Source organism: Thunnus thynnus, chromosome 19 (genome assembly GCF_963924715.1).
Source record: "Thunnus thynnus chromosome 19, fThuThy2.1, whole genome shotgun sequence".
Lineage (NCBI taxonomy): Eukaryota > Metazoa > Chordata > Actinopteri > Scombriformes > Scombridae > Thunnus > Thunnus thynnus.
Window position 1 is genome coordinate 5,310,780 of NC_089535.1, and position 20,119 is coordinate 5,330,898.

The 20,119-nt window shown below is 38.4% G+C and overlaps 1 protein-coding gene across 1 annotated transcript; it reads left to right on the plus strand.

The window, feature by feature from the left end:
• Positions 1 to 36: 36 nt before the first annotated feature.
• LOC137170833 (huntingtin-interacting protein 1-related protein-like) lies at positions 37 to 19,302 on the plus strand. Its single transcript, XM_067574427.1, has 33 exons — positions 37 to 429; positions 709 to 772; positions 1,807 to 1,949; positions 2,044 to 2,100; positions 2,256 to 2,336; positions 2,437 to 2,513; positions 2,619 to 2,680; positions 3,462 to 3,602; positions 3,693 to 3,750; positions 4,451 to 4,526; positions 4,619 to 4,756; positions 4,839 to 4,961; positions 6,015 to 6,198; positions 6,289 to 6,377; positions 7,441 to 7,557; positions 7,672 to 7,773; positions 8,140 to 8,334; positions 9,486 to 9,596; positions 9,682 to 9,876; positions 9,961 to 10,108; positions 11,619 to 11,705; positions 11,793 to 11,900; positions 11,989 to 12,125; positions 13,802 to 13,912; positions 14,000 to 14,058; positions 14,132 to 14,162; positions 14,259 to 14,321; positions 15,293 to 15,393; positions 15,485 to 15,590; positions 16,948 to 17,071; positions 17,445 to 17,506; positions 17,911 to 18,513; positions 18,607 to 19,302. The coding sequence occupies exons 1-33, from the start codon at positions 349 to 351 to the stop codon at positions 18,640 to 18,642; spliced, it is 3,870 nt and encodes a 1,289-aa protein (XP_067430528.1). The 5' UTR covers positions 37 to 348; the 3' UTR covers positions 18,643 to 19,302.
• The last annotated feature ends 817 nt before the right edge of the window (positions 19,303 to 20,119 follow it).

The window sequence follows — 20,119 nt, forward strand, 5'->3', positions numbered from 1 at the left end:
CTGGCAATCGCATCTTTTTAATAAAGTTGTTTTTTTTCCTGTGCGCGTTTTTACGCAGTTGAAAAGAAGTTGGAGCGATTTTACGCACAAAGAGAAACGCCTTTTTTATTTTTTATTTTCTTTACTTTTACGTCAACTTTATGTTAAAAGGCTGATGCGTTAATTGGAGCGAAAAGTGATTGTAAAGAGGAACTTTTCGTCGACGTGCGCGCGGTGCGTCTGACGCACCTTTTATTGTTATAAAGAGCCGCGTGAGGAGCGCAGGTGAGTCTGACTGAAACCTGCAGTTACACCACGGTGGATTCATACTGGTCTGACTTGTAGTTTGGTGTGGAGTGAAGTAACAACATGAGCAAAACCAAGAACAAAAGTGACAATAAGACGGAAAAAGCTTTGGCTGCGGAGAAGGAGCAGTTTGGTAAACAACAGGTGAGTCATTTAAAATAAATGGAAGATATTGAGTTTATCCCGATTCAGTTTGTCAGATTCGTTTGTTTTCTTTACCAGAAATATGTGAAGTTAAAACCAACAAAATATCATTCTAAATAAAAGTGGAAACTTATTTTCACTTCCTTTAAGTTGTCTTGAGGAAAAGCTTTAGTCTTTCTCTTTTTATCTGGAAGTCAAATCTATTTCCGCCTGATGTTGACTTGTAGGGAAGTTGAGTTCTCATTGTTTTTTTTGTTTGTTTGTTTGTTTTTCTTTCAGCTCCACAGCATCAGCAAAACTCTCACCTCAGGTGAAACACCTCCCAAAGAGAAATATGTGCGCAGTATCCTTTTTATATTTAACAGCAAGTTTTACAGCAACTTAAAAAGTGGAAAAATTACTTTTGAAAATGTGGTGAACTTGTTAAAACACAAATATGACAAACAGTGGTTGAAAGAAACTAAGTACATTTAATCAAGTACTGTACTTTTGAGGTATGTGTACTTTACTTGTGTATTTCTGCTACTTTATTCTTCCACTCCACGACATTTCAGAGGGAAATATTGTACTTTCTACTCCACTACATTTATTTGACAGCTTTAGTTACTTTTCAGATGAAGATTTGACACAATGGATAATATAACAAGCTTTTAAAATACAACACATTGTCAAAGATGAAACCAGTGGTTTCCAACCTTTTTGGCTTTTGACGTCTTACAAAAAGCAGTGTGTAGTCGGGGTCACATTTCACATGTCTATGAGTTGTTAACAGCTCCACCAAATAGTGATTTTTCCCTCTAAACTTCTCACATGCTTTCATTTCAATAAATGTTAAAATGATCCAATATTTCAGCAAAAATCAAAGATTAGAGAAAAAGTCCAAAAAACTGAAAACAGATTTGTGTATCAGAACTTTGTTTTTTCTTCTTTCCTCTCCCATTAATCATCTCACGACCCCTCAGATTTATCTGCTGACCCTTTGGAGGGGCCCGACCCCTAGGTTGGGAACCAGTGGACTAAACTAGCTAACTGTATATAAAGTAGTGTAAACTAGCTCCACCTCCAGCAGCTACAACAGTAACATGCTGCTCTAACACTGATGCTTCACTATTAATAATCTAATGATGTCATATATAATAATATATCAGTCAGAGGGACCAAACCACTACTTTTACTGCAATACTTTAACTACATCAAGCTCATAATACTTATGCACTTTTACCATAGGAGGATTTTTAATGCAGGACTTTTACTTGTAATGGAGTATTTATACATTGCTGTATTAGTACTTTTACTTCATTAAAGGATCTGAATACTTCTTCCACCACAGTTGAGTCTGTGCTTTAGTATTTAAGGTTTTCCTTGACAGCAGTGAAGATATCATCATGGGGACATTTAAGGAAGGTGGAGCTACCACCTTCTGGTCCTACACCCTGAACCTGCCGCTGTCCAGTAACTCCATGATCAGCTGGAAGTTCTGCTACCTGCTGCACAAAGTGCTCAGGGACGGACACAAAAATGTAAGCTCAGTTTCTACATTTCCTCAGTTTATCTTCTTGCTCATACTTCCATGTCGGTGATGTTTAATCTCCTCTTTCTATCTTTGACTTTCAGTCTGTTAACGATAGTCACAGATACTGCCGCAACGTGAAAGATATGGGCGTCCTCTGGGTGAGTAACTGCCACCATAAAACTTGAAAACAACTTATTTTCACATGAGAGAGTTCAAACAATACTTCAGTTTGAAGATTGTCCTCAGTTTGGTGTTTTTAGTGGTCTGAAAAGTGTGTTGAGTGTTTACTGATCCTGCTGTTGTTTCTTTCCAGGGAAACTTGCATGATCGCTACGGTCACATCGTCGCTTTATCTGCCAAATTCCTCTGCCTCAAAATGGAGTTTCATAAAAAGGTAATACATTTCTGTTTGTTGTATGGTTTTTATTATAATATGTGACAAACTCAAAATGATAAAACCATCATTTGATTACAAAAACAACTCTCCTCCACAGCACAAGGTGATTCCAGGCAACCTGGAGGCCACAGATGAGACTTTAGAGAAGGAAGCAGGAAGTGACATGAACAAAGTGTACGTTTTCTACTCTCGACCCCACAACTGTGTGCTCAAAACTTGAATACAGTGTTTCTTATTAAATATGTGGTGTATAAACATTGTTTTAAACATATATTGCAGGTTGGATATGACACAGGAACTGTTGGATTACATGGATGCTGGACTGAAGATGGCTGAAACAGGTTTGTTTTTGAGTCATACCGCCGAATCAGTGCCGTTTGCATGTTGTAACTTTTCAAAATTTAACTTCGCTTTCTATCATTTATTCTTTTTTCACATCTAATAACACACACATTTAACTATTCAAAATGTGTAACGGTCAGCCTCAGGCCATTTTATTTATTCTTTACAAGGTTTCTAAATGACAAATACCTCATATGAGTAACAGGACTGAAAGTAACAGGACTGAGTTTTTAGCATAGCATTAGCAAATATGTTAAATGTAGCCACATGGCATCAATGCTAATAGCATGAGGACCCCTAACACCTTCAAGTGGTTCACCAAAACTAAGAAAAAACAATAAACTGTGGAGACAAAATTTAAAAAATTAGGGGCACAATGTATTATTAAATATAACATAAATGGAGTGCAGCACATTTTCATGAAACAAATGTAGGAATATTTACTTCCTGTTAAGTTTCTTCATGTATGTCAAGTTCTGTATTCAGCCAAAATAAACAACCATGTCCACATTCGTGGTAATAATAATAATAACAATAATAATAATAATAATAATAATAATAATAATAATAATAACAACAATAACAACAATAAAGTCACACAGTGTAACGATGTGGCTCACTGATGTGTGTCTGGACACTAATGGAGTAAAATATATCAGGCTTTGGAAACACACACAACACTTGTTACTACTAGCATTTCATGGGATTTATTGACAATAAGTAAACATATAGAATAGCATGTTTATTTTAGCTTTGATGTTTTGTTTTTCTTCCCTAAAGTTCTGCGTCAGCTGGATGCCAACGCAGCCAAATCTACGACTCCAGCTGGACAGTGCAGACTGACGCCTCTGATCCCCCTCCTACTGGACTGCAGCTTCCTCTACCACTTCTCTGTCCGCCTGATGTTCAAACTTCACAGCCGTGAGTCACAGAAATACAGATTTGATTACATAAAAAACATGATTGTGTTAGTTTTCAAGCCTTAAATCCACCGTATCTTCTGCTTTACAGGCATCGCTCCAGATGTTCTTCTCGGACATAGAGAGCGTTTCCGTGACCTGTTTACAAGGTAGGTTATAAATATTCTGATGCAAACATACAATGTTATATCCTCACGTTTTATTTTAAACTCCTTTTTTTGTATTTTAGTGTTTGTTTGCAACCTTTTAATTTGTGTAAATGTTTTGCAATTTTATGTAAAGTACAAATAAAGTTTAAATTATATTATTATTATTATTATTTTAGCCCTCTTTAGATCAATGTTGACTGTATTTCCTTTTTTTATGATATATTTTTTATTATTATTCCCCCTCCATGCCACAAACAAACAACAAACAAAAGAACATTACTTCAGTGTAATAGTCGAAATTATGTCTTCCGTTCAAATCCATTAAACAATATTTTTTATAACAAAACATCTACTCTTTTTTGCATTCTGCATTTTCTAAATACAAGTTTAAAGGAGACCAGAAATCAGTTTTCCAATGACAACTTATTTAGGGGAAGAAAATATAGGACATAAAATATATTAGATATTTGATAAAGAAATAAATCAAAAGTTGGAGCAGTTTTTACCTTTCCAGCAGAACAAAATACAAATAGTTTGCAAAATAAGTAATGGTGATAAGTATTCTTATTTTTAATTTAGCTAAGTTAACAAGGATTGAATTGAATTTCAGTATCTAACATTAATTTTTGTGAAGTCATATATTGATTTCCAAAAAGTGCTTAATTTCACTAAAGTGCCACGACTGTCGTTTCTCCTGCAGCCTGACGCAGTTCTTCGACAGAGCCAGAGAAATGGAGTTCTTTAAAAGTATCATCCAGATCCCAGATCTCCCAGATGTGAGTAACAGGTTTCCATAAATGTGTTGTACGCTCGTGCATGTGTGTTTTTTTCCCATTAATATGTATTTCTGTTTGTTAAAAACCTGCAGGAACCTCCGAACTTCCTGCGTGCCGCTGCCCTGGCTGAGTATAAGAAGCCGGTGGTGGTGATGCCCAACGAGGAGCGTCACGATGAGGAGGAGGTGGAGGTGCAACCGGAGTTCAGGGAAGCGCCACCGATGCCACAGGTACACACAAGTCAAAAGATAAATTATATTATTGTTTTCCATTTCTTTGTCTGTCATGTCTAATGGTGTTTTTGCATGGCAGTACTTTTTGCTCAGCCAAATGGGAGCACCTGATGCTGCAGCGGAGCAGAGGGAAACAGAGACTGAGGCTCTGAGGAGGGAGCTGGAGGTGCTCAAACCTGAGCTGCAGCTTATCAAGAGTGAGGTCAGTTGGGCGTCCTGGTGTCGGAGTGGTTAGTCTAAGAAATACTGTGTGATGTGTTGGGAACAAATCCAACCAAAGACCTTCTTGTCAGGGTTGCAAAGAGGGGTTCACAAGTTTACAAGTGTCTTAAAACAACAGTCAGGAGCCCAAATGAACATTGAAACATGTTTTTCTTGCTGTAATCATTCCTCCTGTTCATACTGACCATTATAGGATCCCTTCATAATGCACTTAAGTTTATCTGAAGCTAATATGAAGCTTTGGCGTCCAAATGAGTCAAATCAAGTAGATATCTTTCAATGTTATAGTCTTTTTAGTGCCAAAGTCCCTCTTTTTGTTACTATACTTCCACCTGCAGCTCAAACACTGTCCGAGGAAACACAAAGAGGGAATTTGATGCTAAAAAGACTGTAAATGTGTCAGATATCCACTTGATATGACTAACTCAGACTGCTGAAGCCTCATATAAGCTTCACATCAAAAAATGTTTGGGTAGGAGCGCTTCTTGGACTCAAAAATGAGTTTGTTTGAGGTGCTCTTTGGATAGGGATAAATGTAGACACAAAAATACAAGAAAACTCCAAGGCACTCTCTTTTAGAACAATTAAAATGTCTCATATAAGCTTCAGATAAATTATAAATTATGAAGGGAGAAGAAAAAACTATTTCAATGTTCATTTTGGCTCCTGACTGTTGTTTGAAGACTGACTTGAAAAATTGTGAACCCGTCCTTTAAAGGGGAATTCCACCAATTTTGCACATCAAAGTGTTTTTGCAGGTGTTGAGGAGTACTACTGCATGTGGTTAAAAAAAAGTTGTATTAAGTCTTTTATAGACTAGCTGGAGGCTAACAGCTCCGGGATATATTAGCCGCTACTAGCATAACACACCTGAATTTGTACAGTCGAGTGAATTGAGTCAAATTGGATTGTGGGTAATGTAGGTTCCAGGAATGCATGGATAAAAAAGACGATATCTCTGGTTCTGTTGCATCAAGTGTGACCCTTTCTTTTAAAAAACTGTCCATTGTTTTTTTGATGTTCCTTTCCTCAGGCTCAGAGGTGTGTAACTGAGTTAAAATCTCAAGTGAACCGTCTGGAAGCTGAAGTTGAGGATCAGCGTACCCACAAACAGATTGCCATGGTGGAAAATGAACACCTGCGGATGGAAGTGGAGGCGTTACGCTGCGCCAATGTCGCCAACGTCGGGGCACAGATTGGATTCAAGGAAGCAGATAGTGAGTATACCGTACAGTAGGTGAAAAGAGCCATTCAGTTGTAGCTGAACCTTACTGAGGCTGAATCTTCATCCCATCATGTGTGCACAGGTAGAGCTCAGGCCGCAGAGATTCGTTTCTCTCAACTCAAAGAAAGACACGCGGAGCTCGTTACCGGTCATGCTGACCTCATGAAGAAGGTAAACCGCCCCGACATTGTTGGTTCTTTCACACCTTCATGTTTAAATATGAAGCCGGAGCCAGCAGGTGGTTAATTTAGCTTAGCATAAAGACCAGAAACAGGAGGAGACCTCTAAAGCTCACTAATGAACGTGTTATATCTCATTTGTTTATTTGTCACAAGAAATTAAGTGTAAAAACAAAAAGTAACCAGCACAAACTCCAGGAAGTCGCTGCTCCCGGCCAAAAAATAAAACTACAACTTGTTGTTTGCAAACTTTTTTGGAGAGTAAATACGCTTTTTTAGCTTTCCTGCTGAGAGTTATGAGAAGTCTAATATCCATATAACAACAGCTGGTTAGCCTAGCGTAGCTTAGAGACTTTAATAAGGAGGAAAGTGTTGTCTCCTTTCAAAGATGCCAGACAACTCGTGGAAACTCCAGAAAGTCACTGCACTCAGCTAAGAAATACACCAGCACATAACCCCTCCTGAAAACTGCAACTTGTTGTCTTCACATTTAGTGCTTTGTAGAAATTAAATAAACAAGATATAACATGTTAATTAGTGAGCTTTAGAGATTCTGGTAGGTGGATTTTGTTACCTTTGGACTGAGTCAGGCTAGCTGTTTCCTCTTGGTTAGCTTAGCTTAGCGTAAAGACTAGAAACAGCTTGACTGACTCAGTCCAAAGGTAACAAAATCCACCTACTTGCCCCTCTAAAGCTCACTAATTAACACGTTATATCTCATCTGTTTAATCTGTAAAAAGACTCAAGTGTAAATCAACAAGTTGTAGTTTTGTGGGAGTAATGTGACTATTTCTCGGCCGGGAGAATTGTCATTTGCACACTTTAGTTTTTTGTATGTATTAAACAAAACAAACAGTGTTTATTAGTGAGCTTTAGCGGTGCTGGTAGGCAGATTTTATCACTTTAGACAGAACAAGGCAAGCTGTTTCCTCCTGTTTCCAGTCTTAATGCTAAGCTAAGCTAACTGGCTGCTGGCTGTAGATTCATATTTAATCAAACGATTCCTTAAAGTGAGTTACCATGAAATGTTTATTTATTTATTGTTGTTTGTGCAGAACGCAGACACGGTGAAGCTGCTGAACATTACAAAACAAGACCAGGACGATATGCGCAGAATCAAACAGCAGCTTGAAAACGAGCTGGAAAACCTCCGACAGGAGAGGAGAAACATGGTGAGATCGCTTTAACCTCTGACCTCTTTCAACCGGAGAAACTGTGGTTTCGTGTCGATCAGAGGACGACTGTGATAAATACTGATCAGCTGTCTCATCTCTCCTCTTGATCAGATGAATCATCAGCAGCAGGAGGTCGACCGCCTGAATAAAGAACTACTGGAGCAAAGAGCAGAGCTGTCCATCCTTCGCAGCACCCTCGACAATAAGGAGATGGTGAGACTGAACGAAGCACGCCTGATTTCACACTTCCAACAAATCCTCCAGCGCCTCCATCACACCAAAGTTTAAATCACTTTTTGGCATTTTCATGTTTTAACCCTTCAGTTCTGGACAGTTTCAGCCAGTTTTGAGACTTTTGAGACTTGAGATCTTTACTATAACAGCTTGTATTAAACACTTTTTTGATATCAGCTGAAATGTATCAGACAAACTGCACCAAAGTACCAAAATTTCACTATTGAATTTGAATAAGACCAACATACTCCTTGGCCCACAGAACTGCTGCTTTCAGCTTTAATTAATGACTCATCTTATTTAAAAATCTTTACTTTCACTCACCTATCTTTTAATATTCTTCAGGAGGGATCCCAGGCGAGCAGCAGCCTGGCAGCTCTGCAGGCGGAGCGCGACGTGCTGCTGCGCTCTGCCAGACAAAAGGACGCAGAGCTTTTCTCGCTGAGACAACAGAGTCAGCAGCAGCAGAGCTCTCTGGACCTGGAGAGAGACCGGCTCAACAGAGAGCTGGAGGCTCTGAGGGCTCAGCTGCAGCAGCAGGTAACAACTGATGACAGAGAGACTTTTTAGAGCCTCTCTGAGGGCTGTAACGAAGGTCTTAAATCATCTGACGCTCGTCAACGTGCAGTCTGCAGGTGTGCTTCCTGTTCCGTCCAGACTTCTCAGATTGTCTTACTTAAGTTTAGTTATTGTCATCAGAGTTCAAACTAAACATGGAGAAGCAGCATTTAGTTTTTGCACCAAATATCTGAAACAAACTTTAAGAAAACTTGAGGCCACAACTCTTAGATGCTTTAAATCACGGCTTCAAACTTTTCTTTTCACGGCTTTTTAAAATTAAAATAAGCACTATTCCCTGTAGCTGCACTGTGATTTTTATTTATTATTCATAATTATTATGATGTTCTATTTAAATTTTGTACTTTATTTTACTCTTTTTAACTCCTCTCAATCCTTTTTATTATTTATTATCTTGTGTTTATTTTATATCTCATCTTAATGTTTTTTTCTGTTTTTTGTATTTTTCATTATTGATTCATCTGGTGATTATTTTCTCGATTTGTTTCTATAATTGTTTTGGTCTATAAAACATCAGAAAACTGTGAAAAATCCACATCAAAATCTTCTAATATCCAGAAGGTGATTTTATCAGTTTCTTATTTTGTCAAACAAACAGTCAGAAACCAAAATATATTCAATTTACTGAAGAATTGAGACATCTTAGAAGCAGGAACCAGAAAATCGTTGACATTTTTACTTGAAAAACGACTTAAACAATTAATTAATTATCAAAATAGTTGCAGATTAATTTTCTGTCAATCAACTAATCATTGCAGTTCTACTTCAATTTATGGCTGCAACTAAGGATTATTTTCATTATCGATTTATCTGTCCATTATTGTCTTGATTAATCAATTAGACGTTTAATCTATAAAATGTCAGAAAATGGAGAAAAATGTTGATCAGTTTCCCAAAACCCTAGGTAATGTCCTCAAATGTCTTGTTTTGTCTCAATCAACAGTCCACAACCCAAAAATCTTCAGTTTACTGTCATAAAAGATTATAGAACCCAGAAATTAGTCACATACACAATTAATCGAATATCAAAATAGCAGATCGATTAATCGACTAATTGTTGCAGCTCTAATGTTGTTGAAGGTTGTTGTACCAATAAACTTGTCTTTCTGCAGCTCGCCATCAACGCAGAGCAGAAATTAGAGATCGACAGGCTGAGACGAGAACTCGACTCGACACGAGCTGAGCTGTCACGTGCAAACAGCTCCCTGCAAAGCAAAGAAATGGTGAGAATATTTATTCTTCCACAAGTCCTCTCGAGAGAAAACTCTGGTTATTAACACGCCGACATATCACATTTCGTTTCCCCAGAGCGGCACCCAGCTGAGCGGCACGGTCGCAGGGCTGCAGGCGGAGAGGGAGAGGCTGCTGCGCTCGGCGAGGGAGCAGGAGGCCGAGCTGAACTCCCTCAGACAACAAGCTCAGCTCCAGCAGAGCTCCCTGGAGCAGGAGAGGCAGAGGAGCAGCATGGAGCTGGGAAACCTGCACGCCCAGTTACAGCAGCAGGTGCTCTACTGTGTTTATAACTGTGCAGTGAGGCTGTTGTGAGTTTTATAGTGGTTAGTTAATGATGTATGTGTGTGGAAACAGGCCTGTCGTGAAGGTGAACTGGCCCAGAAGCTGCAGGAGGAGCAGTTCTGTCTGCTGCAGTGTGCGGTGGTGGAGGCTGAGGGCATCATACTGGACGCTGTGGCAAAACTGGACGACCCCATACATGTCCGCTGCATCAGCTCACCTGGTAGAGACGCCTTTATCTCCCAAAATCAAATTTATTACACTGAATTCACACAGTACTGGAGCTTTAAATTCATCATTCAGTCTATAAAACGGTGAAAAGTGAAATGTTAGTAGCTACGTTACGGTCAAGAGATGTTTATCCAGCATTCCACTTAGTAAATTATAACAAGCCTGCATATAAAAGTAAGAACAACCATCCCAGGAACCAAACAATCAACCATCCATATGTGTCCGAAATTAACTTTCTGACTCACCTGCCACGGGGACTAGTAGATGAAAAAATCCACCAGACAAGCTTATTTTTTACCAGCCAAAATAATAAATTGCCTTTTTGTGTTACATGTACTTCCTCCTTGTACATGTCGCCACATAATAGCTGTTTAATTAATGGAAGCTAGACGTCCAGTAGCTGATGTCTCGTACGGTAAACAGTGCCACGAAAGAGTTCAGATGCACATAAACAACACATATGGTGCACGTGTGTTTACACTGTTCAGGGACAAACATGAGTCATTTCCTCTGAGCCATCATGCCGGATATTTTATTACATTTACCCGCCAGTGTGGCGTTCTGAGATTTACTCACCAAACGGAAAATCTACCTGTGTTTGGCAGGTGTTTATTTCACATAAATTAAACCTTTTATAACATATGGCAGCCTTTTAGTGATTATATGAGAGACGTTCCTCTCAACTCTGTGTAAATCTAATTTTATCATGTAATTATGTTTTATTGTGATACAATATAATAAGTCAAATTCCTCATAAATGGCCCCAACAGTACCACTCACTTCTGTTTTTAGTAGTTAGGTCTTTTTTTCTTTTGCTACCGTAGCTGATTATTAGATGTTCTGTATGTTCAATTTTGAAAAAGCAAAATAAAACATTAAAAAAAAAAAAAAAAAGCAAAAAAAAACAACACCTGGGTGGGTTTGGAGGAAATAACACTCATTCAGTTAAAATACCAAATGCATGCTCAAAATTATGAAAAGCTTTATTAAGATTTAAGATTAAATACACATAATGTCAACAAATCCCAAACAAGAAACAAAATATGATCAACAATCGACACAACAACCAGCTGCACTTCATACAAGTAAAAGAGTTTAATTCTCCCGATAAGGTTCAGAATAAATAGAAAACAACATAAACACACAACAATAACTTTAAACAACTGACAAAGCTGTGAAGAAATGTACACAACACACAAAATCTATAGAAAACACTGATTGTAATAATGACAATAAACACAATATAAGAAAAACTATCACACGTAGAAAAAGACAAAGATATTCAAATTACAATTATAGAAAAATCAGCAAATCCTCACATTTGAGAAACTTGATAATTGGCTTTTAATGTATATTTAATTTATTTTCTGCCGGTTTCCTTAATAGATGAATAAATTTAGCCATAAAACCCTCTTTATTCCTTACTTCTCCTTAGTCCTCCATGTGTAATTTTGCTTTTCTAAACCATTTCTCTCACCAGTTCTTCTTCTTCTGTGTCTCAGATTATCTGGTGAATCGAGCTGAAATCACTCTGGGTTCGATCGATAAGATGCAGCAGAGCCACGTGGTCTACCTGGGAAACATGAACGGTAAGTGAGGCGTCGTGCGTTCAGGTTTGTGTGTCGTGTTTACCTGATACGACATGAGTACATATCGTATTGTCCTTCCTGCTCCAGACGCCAGCGGCTTGTTGAGAGCCGTCACGCAGTTCTCTCATCTCGCCGCTGACACCATCGTGAACGGAGCCGCGACGTCTCACTCTGCTCCCACCGACCAGGCCGACCGTAAGAAACACACCTGTACCTGTTAGCGAAACACATACAGTAGATACTAAATACACTATGAACAAACAGTCAACTGTCCGTCCTGCAGGTTTAACTGACAGCTGTCGGGATTGTGCGAATCACTGCCTCCAGTTCTTGAAGGATTTGAAGCTCCAGGCCAGTTTACAGAGAGCGGATCCCGCCGCCGTACGCTACACCGTTCAACGCATCCTCCATTTAGGACAGGTGGGACTGATTTCATCTTCATCAGAGTAGCTCTGCGGCCATTTACACAAAGTACGTCACTACTAGGAGTCTTAAATGCTGCTGTAAGATCTTACAGGTCAGTCTCTAAACGCTGAGGACAAATGTCGAAGGAAATCTTCAATAAATCTTCAGGTCGCCCACAACTTAGCATTAAACTCAAAACTTATAAAAGAAAGACTCACTTGAAGCTGGTAGAGTTCAATGTGAAGAGGTTTACTGTGCATACAGAGCAACACAAAGCAAATCAAGGCCCTATCTGGTTATCTGTTTTATTCTTGGTTGACGTTCGGCTTACTTGTGGCCCAGATCTGGGAAACCAGGAGTGGTTTCATACTGGGGCGATGACATGCAGTTCACTACGGAGGAGAATAGTAGGGAGCATCATTTCCAGTAAGGCGTGTCCTTGACAAAATGTAAGGGGCGTAGGTTTGTTAGCAGCTGTTCTCACCGCTGTTCAAGCAACTGCTGTACATTTAGAAATCCCCAGACGATCAGCAGGTGGAGATCTCTGACTGTCTGGTATCACGAGACTAATAAGATCCAGCTCAGAGTTTCCTGTTAAAGATGCTTTGCAGAGTTTTGTTGTAAACAAGCAAACGATAGAGTATGTTTACATTCAGTGTTAATAACCAGAACTCATCCTCGAGGTCTAACAACTGCGTCAAATCCTTTTTTTTGTGCAACCTACAAACAAACCAGTGACCTGCTCATTAAAGAACGGCTCCATTACGCTGCTACATGTCAGAAACTCCACATAGAAACTTTCAGACATTTTCACAAAGCTGCTGAGAACAAAGTTTATCTTCTCTCAGTTCTTTACTAAAGAGGCTGCACCCCGTCGCCACGGACGACACTGTTTTATTAATGAACTTACTCATAATGTCTACAGTGATTTGTGGACGGGTGACTCCTCTGTGTCAATGAATGTGAAATAAAATACTGATAACATTCAATGTAGTATCATAATCATGAAATAAAATGAAATATCAATCAATACAGAGGAGTGCAGCGAGGAACATAGATAGATCCAGTGACAGCCATGAAATCTGCTTTATTTATTTATTATTTATGGTGGTTTAATGAGCATTTAATGAACTGCTAAACAAACTGCGCTCTGAAGTACTGCTGACACCATGTAGCTTAGTTTCTAGATCATTTTCATGTGACAAGAATGTGAGAAGAAAATGTTTTTTATGTTATTCTGAGATATTTGTTGTCACTACTAGATACTAAATTATTCAGTTTTTACAAGAAGTGTTTATTGTTATATCAACATATGATTTTATCTTGTTATATCACAAAATGTTCTCATTGTTTCATAAAATGAACCTCATTAAAACAAACTTTTCTCGTTATAACATGATAAGTTGGTTTGTTGTTGTAACAAGAATCTTCCACATGTTGTCTTTCAGTCTTTTAAAGGTTCGTTATTATTGTGTTTTTCTGAAATGTTGATAAGTGTTGGATTATTCCCTGCAGCAGCCGACTCTGAGTTTCTTTTAGTGTTAAAATGTTTGATGATTTCCTTTCAAACCAACAAACTAACAGTCCTGAAGTTAGACTGATGCATCATGTTCGGAGCTTCTTTCAGCCTTTTTGAATGTTTTATTAACACACCGCCTGATGTTTACTGTCGCTGTATGATTGTGGTTCAGGAGCTGCGTCCCAAAGGGCAGGACGTGCTGAAGGAAGAGCTGGGAAACATGGTGGATAAAGAGATGATCGCTACATCTACTGCTATAGAAGAGGCTGTGCTGCGAATGGACGTAAGGCTGCAGACATCACGACAGATCAACCATCTAACACCTTGTGACGATGTGCTTTAATGTTCTGTTTCAATCTTCATTTCTCAGGAGATAATGAATCAGGCGAAGAGAGACACTACTGGTGTTAAACTGGAGGTCAATCAGAGGTAAGAATATATGAATCATCCTGTAAGTTTCTTCTCTTCTTCACTTTCTCACCTGCCGTCTGTTTGATCGCAGCATCCTGGGATCCTGTTCAGACCTGATGAAGGTGACAAGTTTGTTTACTTTCAAGTAATTTTCTGATAACTTGAGATTCATTTTTACTGAATAAATATCTCTATAATTGTCGCTGTCCTCTCTCCAGGCTGTTCATATGCTGGTGATGGCTGCTACGGATTTACAAAAAGACATCGTGGAAGGAGGCAGGGTGAGTTCAAATGACTACATCTACATAAGGAGAGAAATAGTTCTGTTATTTATTTCATTTTTATCTATATAAATTATTTAGATGTAAAAAGAGAGAAAAGTAGGTGAAAAGTGAAGGAAAAGTTTTGTTTTCTTGCCAAATTCTGATTTTTATTTGCTCTTATAAATTATATATGATGAAAAATTTGGGGAAAAGAATTTAAAGAATAAATAAATAAAATTAAAATTACATGAAAGATTAAGATCTTCTCCTGGACCCGTATTTATCAAATAATAACGCTCTAAAGAGTTAGATATGGATTAAAAAAGTCTTCGCTGAGTGAAGAAAAATAAACATTTATAAAGTGTTTAATACTAAAGTTTAAGATCAACCTGTATGAGCAGCTCATATGTGATCACATGATTTATTATATGTATGTTTAACCATCATCTGCCTCTTTGTTCAGAAATGTTTAGATTTTACCTGCTGATATGTTATTTTGCAAAAACATACGTGATTAAAATTGTTGAAAAAGTTCATTTTACTTAAGAGAAATCCTTAATATCTGCAGGAGCAATTAACAATCTGATACACAATAATATTATATATAAACTTATCTGTATAAACTTAGGAGTAGAAATCCCAAGAGTTCAAATTTTCAGTTTAGCTGCTTTATAAATAAATACTCTCTGATCTACTTTCTTCAAAACAAGTGCACACAAAACTGTTCATCACTGTTGAGTCTAAACTGTAATAAGTAGAGTGTTGAATGTTTTGCTAAATTTGATCTCAATATGACAAACATGTTACATCAAAATCAACATTAGTTATCATAAATATGTTGTGGTGGCGATAATTTAAAACGTTTGCTAACTTTTTCCACTTACTAACGTCCATTTGAACATGTGGGAGCTCAGTGAAGTGTGTTTACTCTTCATCAAAGAGCAGAAGATGCTGCGTTTAGTGACACATGTATATTATACTTCTCACAGGGAGCCGCTTCTGTTACTGAATTTTACGCCAAAAACTCTCGCTGGACAGAAGGACTCATCTCTGCGTCTAAGGCCGTGGGCTGGGGCGCCACACAGCTGCTGTAAGTATCAGAAAACATACCGTTAGTTATATATATTATACTTGATCTGAATCACTTTTTAATGTCTGTGTGTTCATCTGTTTGCCGTCAGAGAGTCAGCTGACCGCGTCGTAGGTGAACAAGGTACATACGAGGAGCTCATCGCCTGCTCGCATGAGATCGCTGCCAGCACCGCACAGCTGGTCGCCGCCTCAAAGGTACAAACCTTTAGAAAGCAGGTAAATCATGTAGATCGAGACACACAACAAGAAGAAGACACACAACAAACACAACCAGTGGGGGGAAAGTAACGGTACAGTTACTCAAGTATGATGTGTTTGATCTTCTACTTCACTACATTTCAGAGGGAAATATTGTACTTTTTACTTTTTCAAATCTAGATTTTATATGTAAAACAAAACATCAGTTTATAAAATATGATGCATTATTATTAGATGGATTAAATTACCCAACATAAACCTTTACAACATTACAAATTGCAGGATGTTACAGAAATCAAAACATCCTCCTGGTTAGTGGAGTGTTTGACGAGTGTTTACACAGATGCATCTTGGTGTGTGTCAACGACCGCCAAGACGCATCATGATCCGATCGCTCAAACCACTCGTCAAGGTTGTGTGGGACGCATTTCAATACGCATCTTTTGTAGTGTAGACACTAAAGCGTCCTGATGCGTCCTCCACAAGGAAAATACGTCATCAATGCAGGACGTGGTGGTTGTTTTGGTGAAAACGTGCCATCGCCAAATGACTTAATCCTGCTCATCTCAACAGTTGGAAGCCTGTACATGTTTATTAGTTCTTTTGTTTTCTTAGCTAACCTGTGTGAACGGTGATGTGTCTCAGCTGTTCACTTCACAGATCACTGAAACACATTTTGAAACCAGGTGTGAACAGCCTCAATGTTCCATGACATGATGTTAAAAAGCAGCAACATGTAAACAGATCATTTTTAATGTTTCCTGCAGTGTTTTCATGTTGGAGACACTCTGCCTCACCTGAAATAACAAGTCTCTAAAGTAGCATCAGAGGAAATTATTACACTTTTTTGAGTGCAATGTAATATTTGGCTTATTAATCTGGTGCTACATCACACAGCAAAGCCGCATATTTAATGAGTAATCTGGTGGCTAAAGCTCGTCATGAGAAAAAAAGAAAACTGTCTGTTTGTTGTTGGGAAAAGTGACGACAAATCACCATTAATCATCAGTAGAGTCTAAGCTGTTATCTGGATGAAACGCTGTCTTTGCAAATATTTTCTAAGGTAGTGAATTTATTCAACATCCAATCAACAAGAAGACATATTTTCACTCCACTGAACCTCTCTGGTGGTGTTTAACTGTTGTCCCTGATATTCTGGATAATCCACAGGACTCACTCTTATTACTTTGGGACTATTTCTTCAGTAGAAAGTATTGATAGAGCACTAGAAACACAGTAAGAGGGTAAATATGCTTTGTTGTAATTTGGGTGAACTGATCCTTTACTGTTAAACGTGACCACCGCTCATGTGCTTCATCAAATAACCTGCTGCTGTAACTTTGGATGATTTCAGGTGAAAGCGGACCGCAACAACAAGAAGCTGTTCACTGTGCAGCAGGCGTCACGCCACGTAAATGACATGGCCGCCGTGGTCGTCACCTCCACCAAACACGGGCAGCAGCAGATCTCCGACCAAGGTGAGAGATCAGAGATAGCGTCAGACGCTTTATGACTCTGGTAACGTTAAACCTGCATTAACTGATATTTTTGGCCACTTGGAAGCAAAAGAAACAATCTGCAAACACATTTATTTATTATCAGCTTATAAAGTTGATCGTGTTTCTGTCCACCTGGTGAATATAAGTCCAATATTCACTCTTTTAGCTCTGTTTTTGGTCTCCACCAACTCCTGAGGGAAATATCTGGCTCTTTAGCTGCTAAATGCTCCACTATGTTCACCAGCTAGTCTACAGCTAGCAGCTCTGTGAGGTTTTACTTCAGCACAGTGGAGCTTTGAGCTGACTTTAACACGCTGACATGCTGATGTTTGACTCTCTGATGTCCTCACAGGTGTGATGGACTTCTCTGGCATGTCTCTGATCAAGCTGAAAAAAGAGGAGATGGAAGCTCAGGTGAGGCTAACATATCCCAACATTTATCATCCTGTTTTATATATTATCTATTGATCCCCCAGCAAAAAGGTAGTTAATAATAGTCAACCTGAGAGGCGAAACCCAGGGCTAAAAAGTCTTTCTAGTCGCTGCTGCTTGTAAAGTTTCTACTTTACATTTGTGTACATTTTGCATGGTGAAAAAAAAAAAAACATGCAATTTATAATAATAATATATTATTATATATAATATAATATAATAATATTTACATATTTACATTTTTGTCAACTTTTATTTCATTGTGGTTGCTGGACAGTCAGGGGACACTGTTTAGAGAGATTTTAGAGAGAATTAGGGTACAAAAAAAATGATTTTTAATAGTCTGCACACGCCTGATGTGATGTTTTGCTCCCTGATCCTCACAGGTGAAGGTTCTGCAGCTGGAGAGCCAGCTGGAGCAGGAGCGAGTCCGTCTGGGGGAGCTGAGGAAGAAGCACTATGATCTCAGCGCCTCCGGGAACGCCGACGACGCATCGGACGAAGCCGATAGCTTCCCGCCTCCGCCGCCGCCTACTCTACTGGACCCCGCGCCCTTACCTCCGTCCTTCCAACACACGCAGCCTTACGTTAACACACAAACCAATCCGTTCGCTCCTGCTCAGACACAATCTCAGTTCTCACTGCCTCAGTCGTACACACCGACAAACACCTTCTCACAGACGCAAAGCTACACGCCTGTTCAATCCTACACGCCTCCTCAACCTTACACGCCTGCTCAGACCTACACGCCACCTCAATCCTACACGCCTTCTCAGTCCTACACCTCTTCCCATCCTTACGTCCCATCTCAGCCTTTCACACCAAACCCGACCCAAAGTTACCTAAAACCTCAGTCCTATTCCCCGTCACAACCCTCGTCCAGCGTCTCACAGCCTCAGACGACCCCGCAGAGCAACGCAGATGCTGCCAAACCGGCCTCGAGGAAACCGAACATCTTCACCAAATCCGGAAACCTGCTGAAGAACGCGGTAAGAGCTGCATATTCATCACATAAGCTTTTAATAAGAGGTTAACTTGTGTAGATGCTGTTTACATGAGTCTTTTTTTTATTTTTATTACAGTTCAGACGAGGTGAAACTGGAACTGGGGAATCTTGAAGCCTGACTGACGAAGACCAAAGGAAAAATATAAATGTCCTTTAATATGTTGAAGACATTGACTTTAACCTGATTTTATCTCTGGCTGGTTACAGGTGTTACAGCTGTTTAATATCAGTTAAATGTACAAATGAAACAGTAATATTATATTTTATAATCAAACTGAAGCTTATATTATGTCACTAATTGTTGTTATATACAGACTCGATTCATTAAAGAGGCAGAATTTATCTTTCTGGTTTCTGTTCTGCAAGACTTTTGCTGTTTTCTTTTAAAATGTTTGTCCCATAATCCACAAAAATAATCATGAAGTCTGTGAGTTGTGAGACCAGTTGGAAGGATGTTAAAAAAAGCTGATAAAGCTACAGAGCAGAAATCTTTCAGTCTTATTAAGGAGACGTTGTATCGGGGTAAACTCTTCAAAATTGTCCAGTTTTTCATATATTTTTCAGTCTTTGGTATCGTATGAAGTATCTAGACTATGGAAGGAATCTATTGTTGGTCCAGTCCAGTATCTGTGGCTCTCACCTCACTTGTGATGAAAACTTTTTTTTAACAAATTATTAAAAAATAGATTTTTGCCATGATGCAAGACAGACTGGACACCTTCCAGTATGCTTAAAGGTCAAGAAGGAGGCTTGAAGATGCAAGAGGAACAAGAAACATGCAGGATTTCTGCTCTATTTATCTCTTGTTAACACTTTACCTAAAGACGCCCTATTTATATTTATAATAATAACAATAACTGTATTTATATGATACTTTTCTAATCAGACTGACAAAGTGCTGAACAGTAAAACTGACAGAGTAAACAATAAAAATATAATTAAAGAAGTGAAACAGTGAGGAGGATAGAGAAATAAGACCAAAACAGGATAAAAACATAGTTGCAATTTCAGAGAAGCTGCCTGATAAAAGTGAGTTTAAGAAGTGATTTATAACTCACGATAATGTATTTGTAAGCAGATATAAGTGTTTATTAAAGTATTATAACTCCTCCTGTGAGCTGCTGTAAGTGGAGGCTGCTGCATAAACCAGCTGTAATATAATATAAAATATTTTAAAAAGTCTTTATTGATGAACTTATAACTGTTTATGAATACTGAATATTAATAAACACTTAAAAATGTGCTCATATCTGCTTAGAATTATATTATAGTGTGTTATAAACCATTTATTAAATGCTTATATACTGCTCATAAGTGCTAAATACTTAATGTGTTACTGATTAGTCGTCAATGTTTAATGGTATTGAACACATCTCTGCACATTCAGTGGGCTGCTGTCAAATTTTAATGTGTTTTAATATCGTTTGTTGACGTGCTCTCATCTTCCACAGGTTCTCCTCGGCGCTGTAGAGAAGCTTCCCCATTATTATTTGTCTTTTACACAATAATAATAATAAAATAATAATAGTAACTCTCACAAAGATATGTAAGTTTGAGTTTGAGGAACAGAATCATGGTTGAGTTATCAA

Coding starts and splice junctions, on each gene's coding strand:
- LOC137170833 (XM_067574427.1), top strand. CDS start 349: ATGAGCAAAACCAAGAACAAAAGTGACAATAAGACGGAAAAAGCTTTG. Junction 3,603..3,692: donor GATGTTCAAACTTCACAGCC/GTGAGTCACAGA, acceptor TCTGCTTTACAG/GCATCGCTCCAGATGTTCTT. Junction 4,527..4,618: donor AGATCCCAGATCTCCCAGAT/GTGAGTAACAGG, acceptor AAAAACCTGCAG/GAACCTCCGAACTTCCTGCG.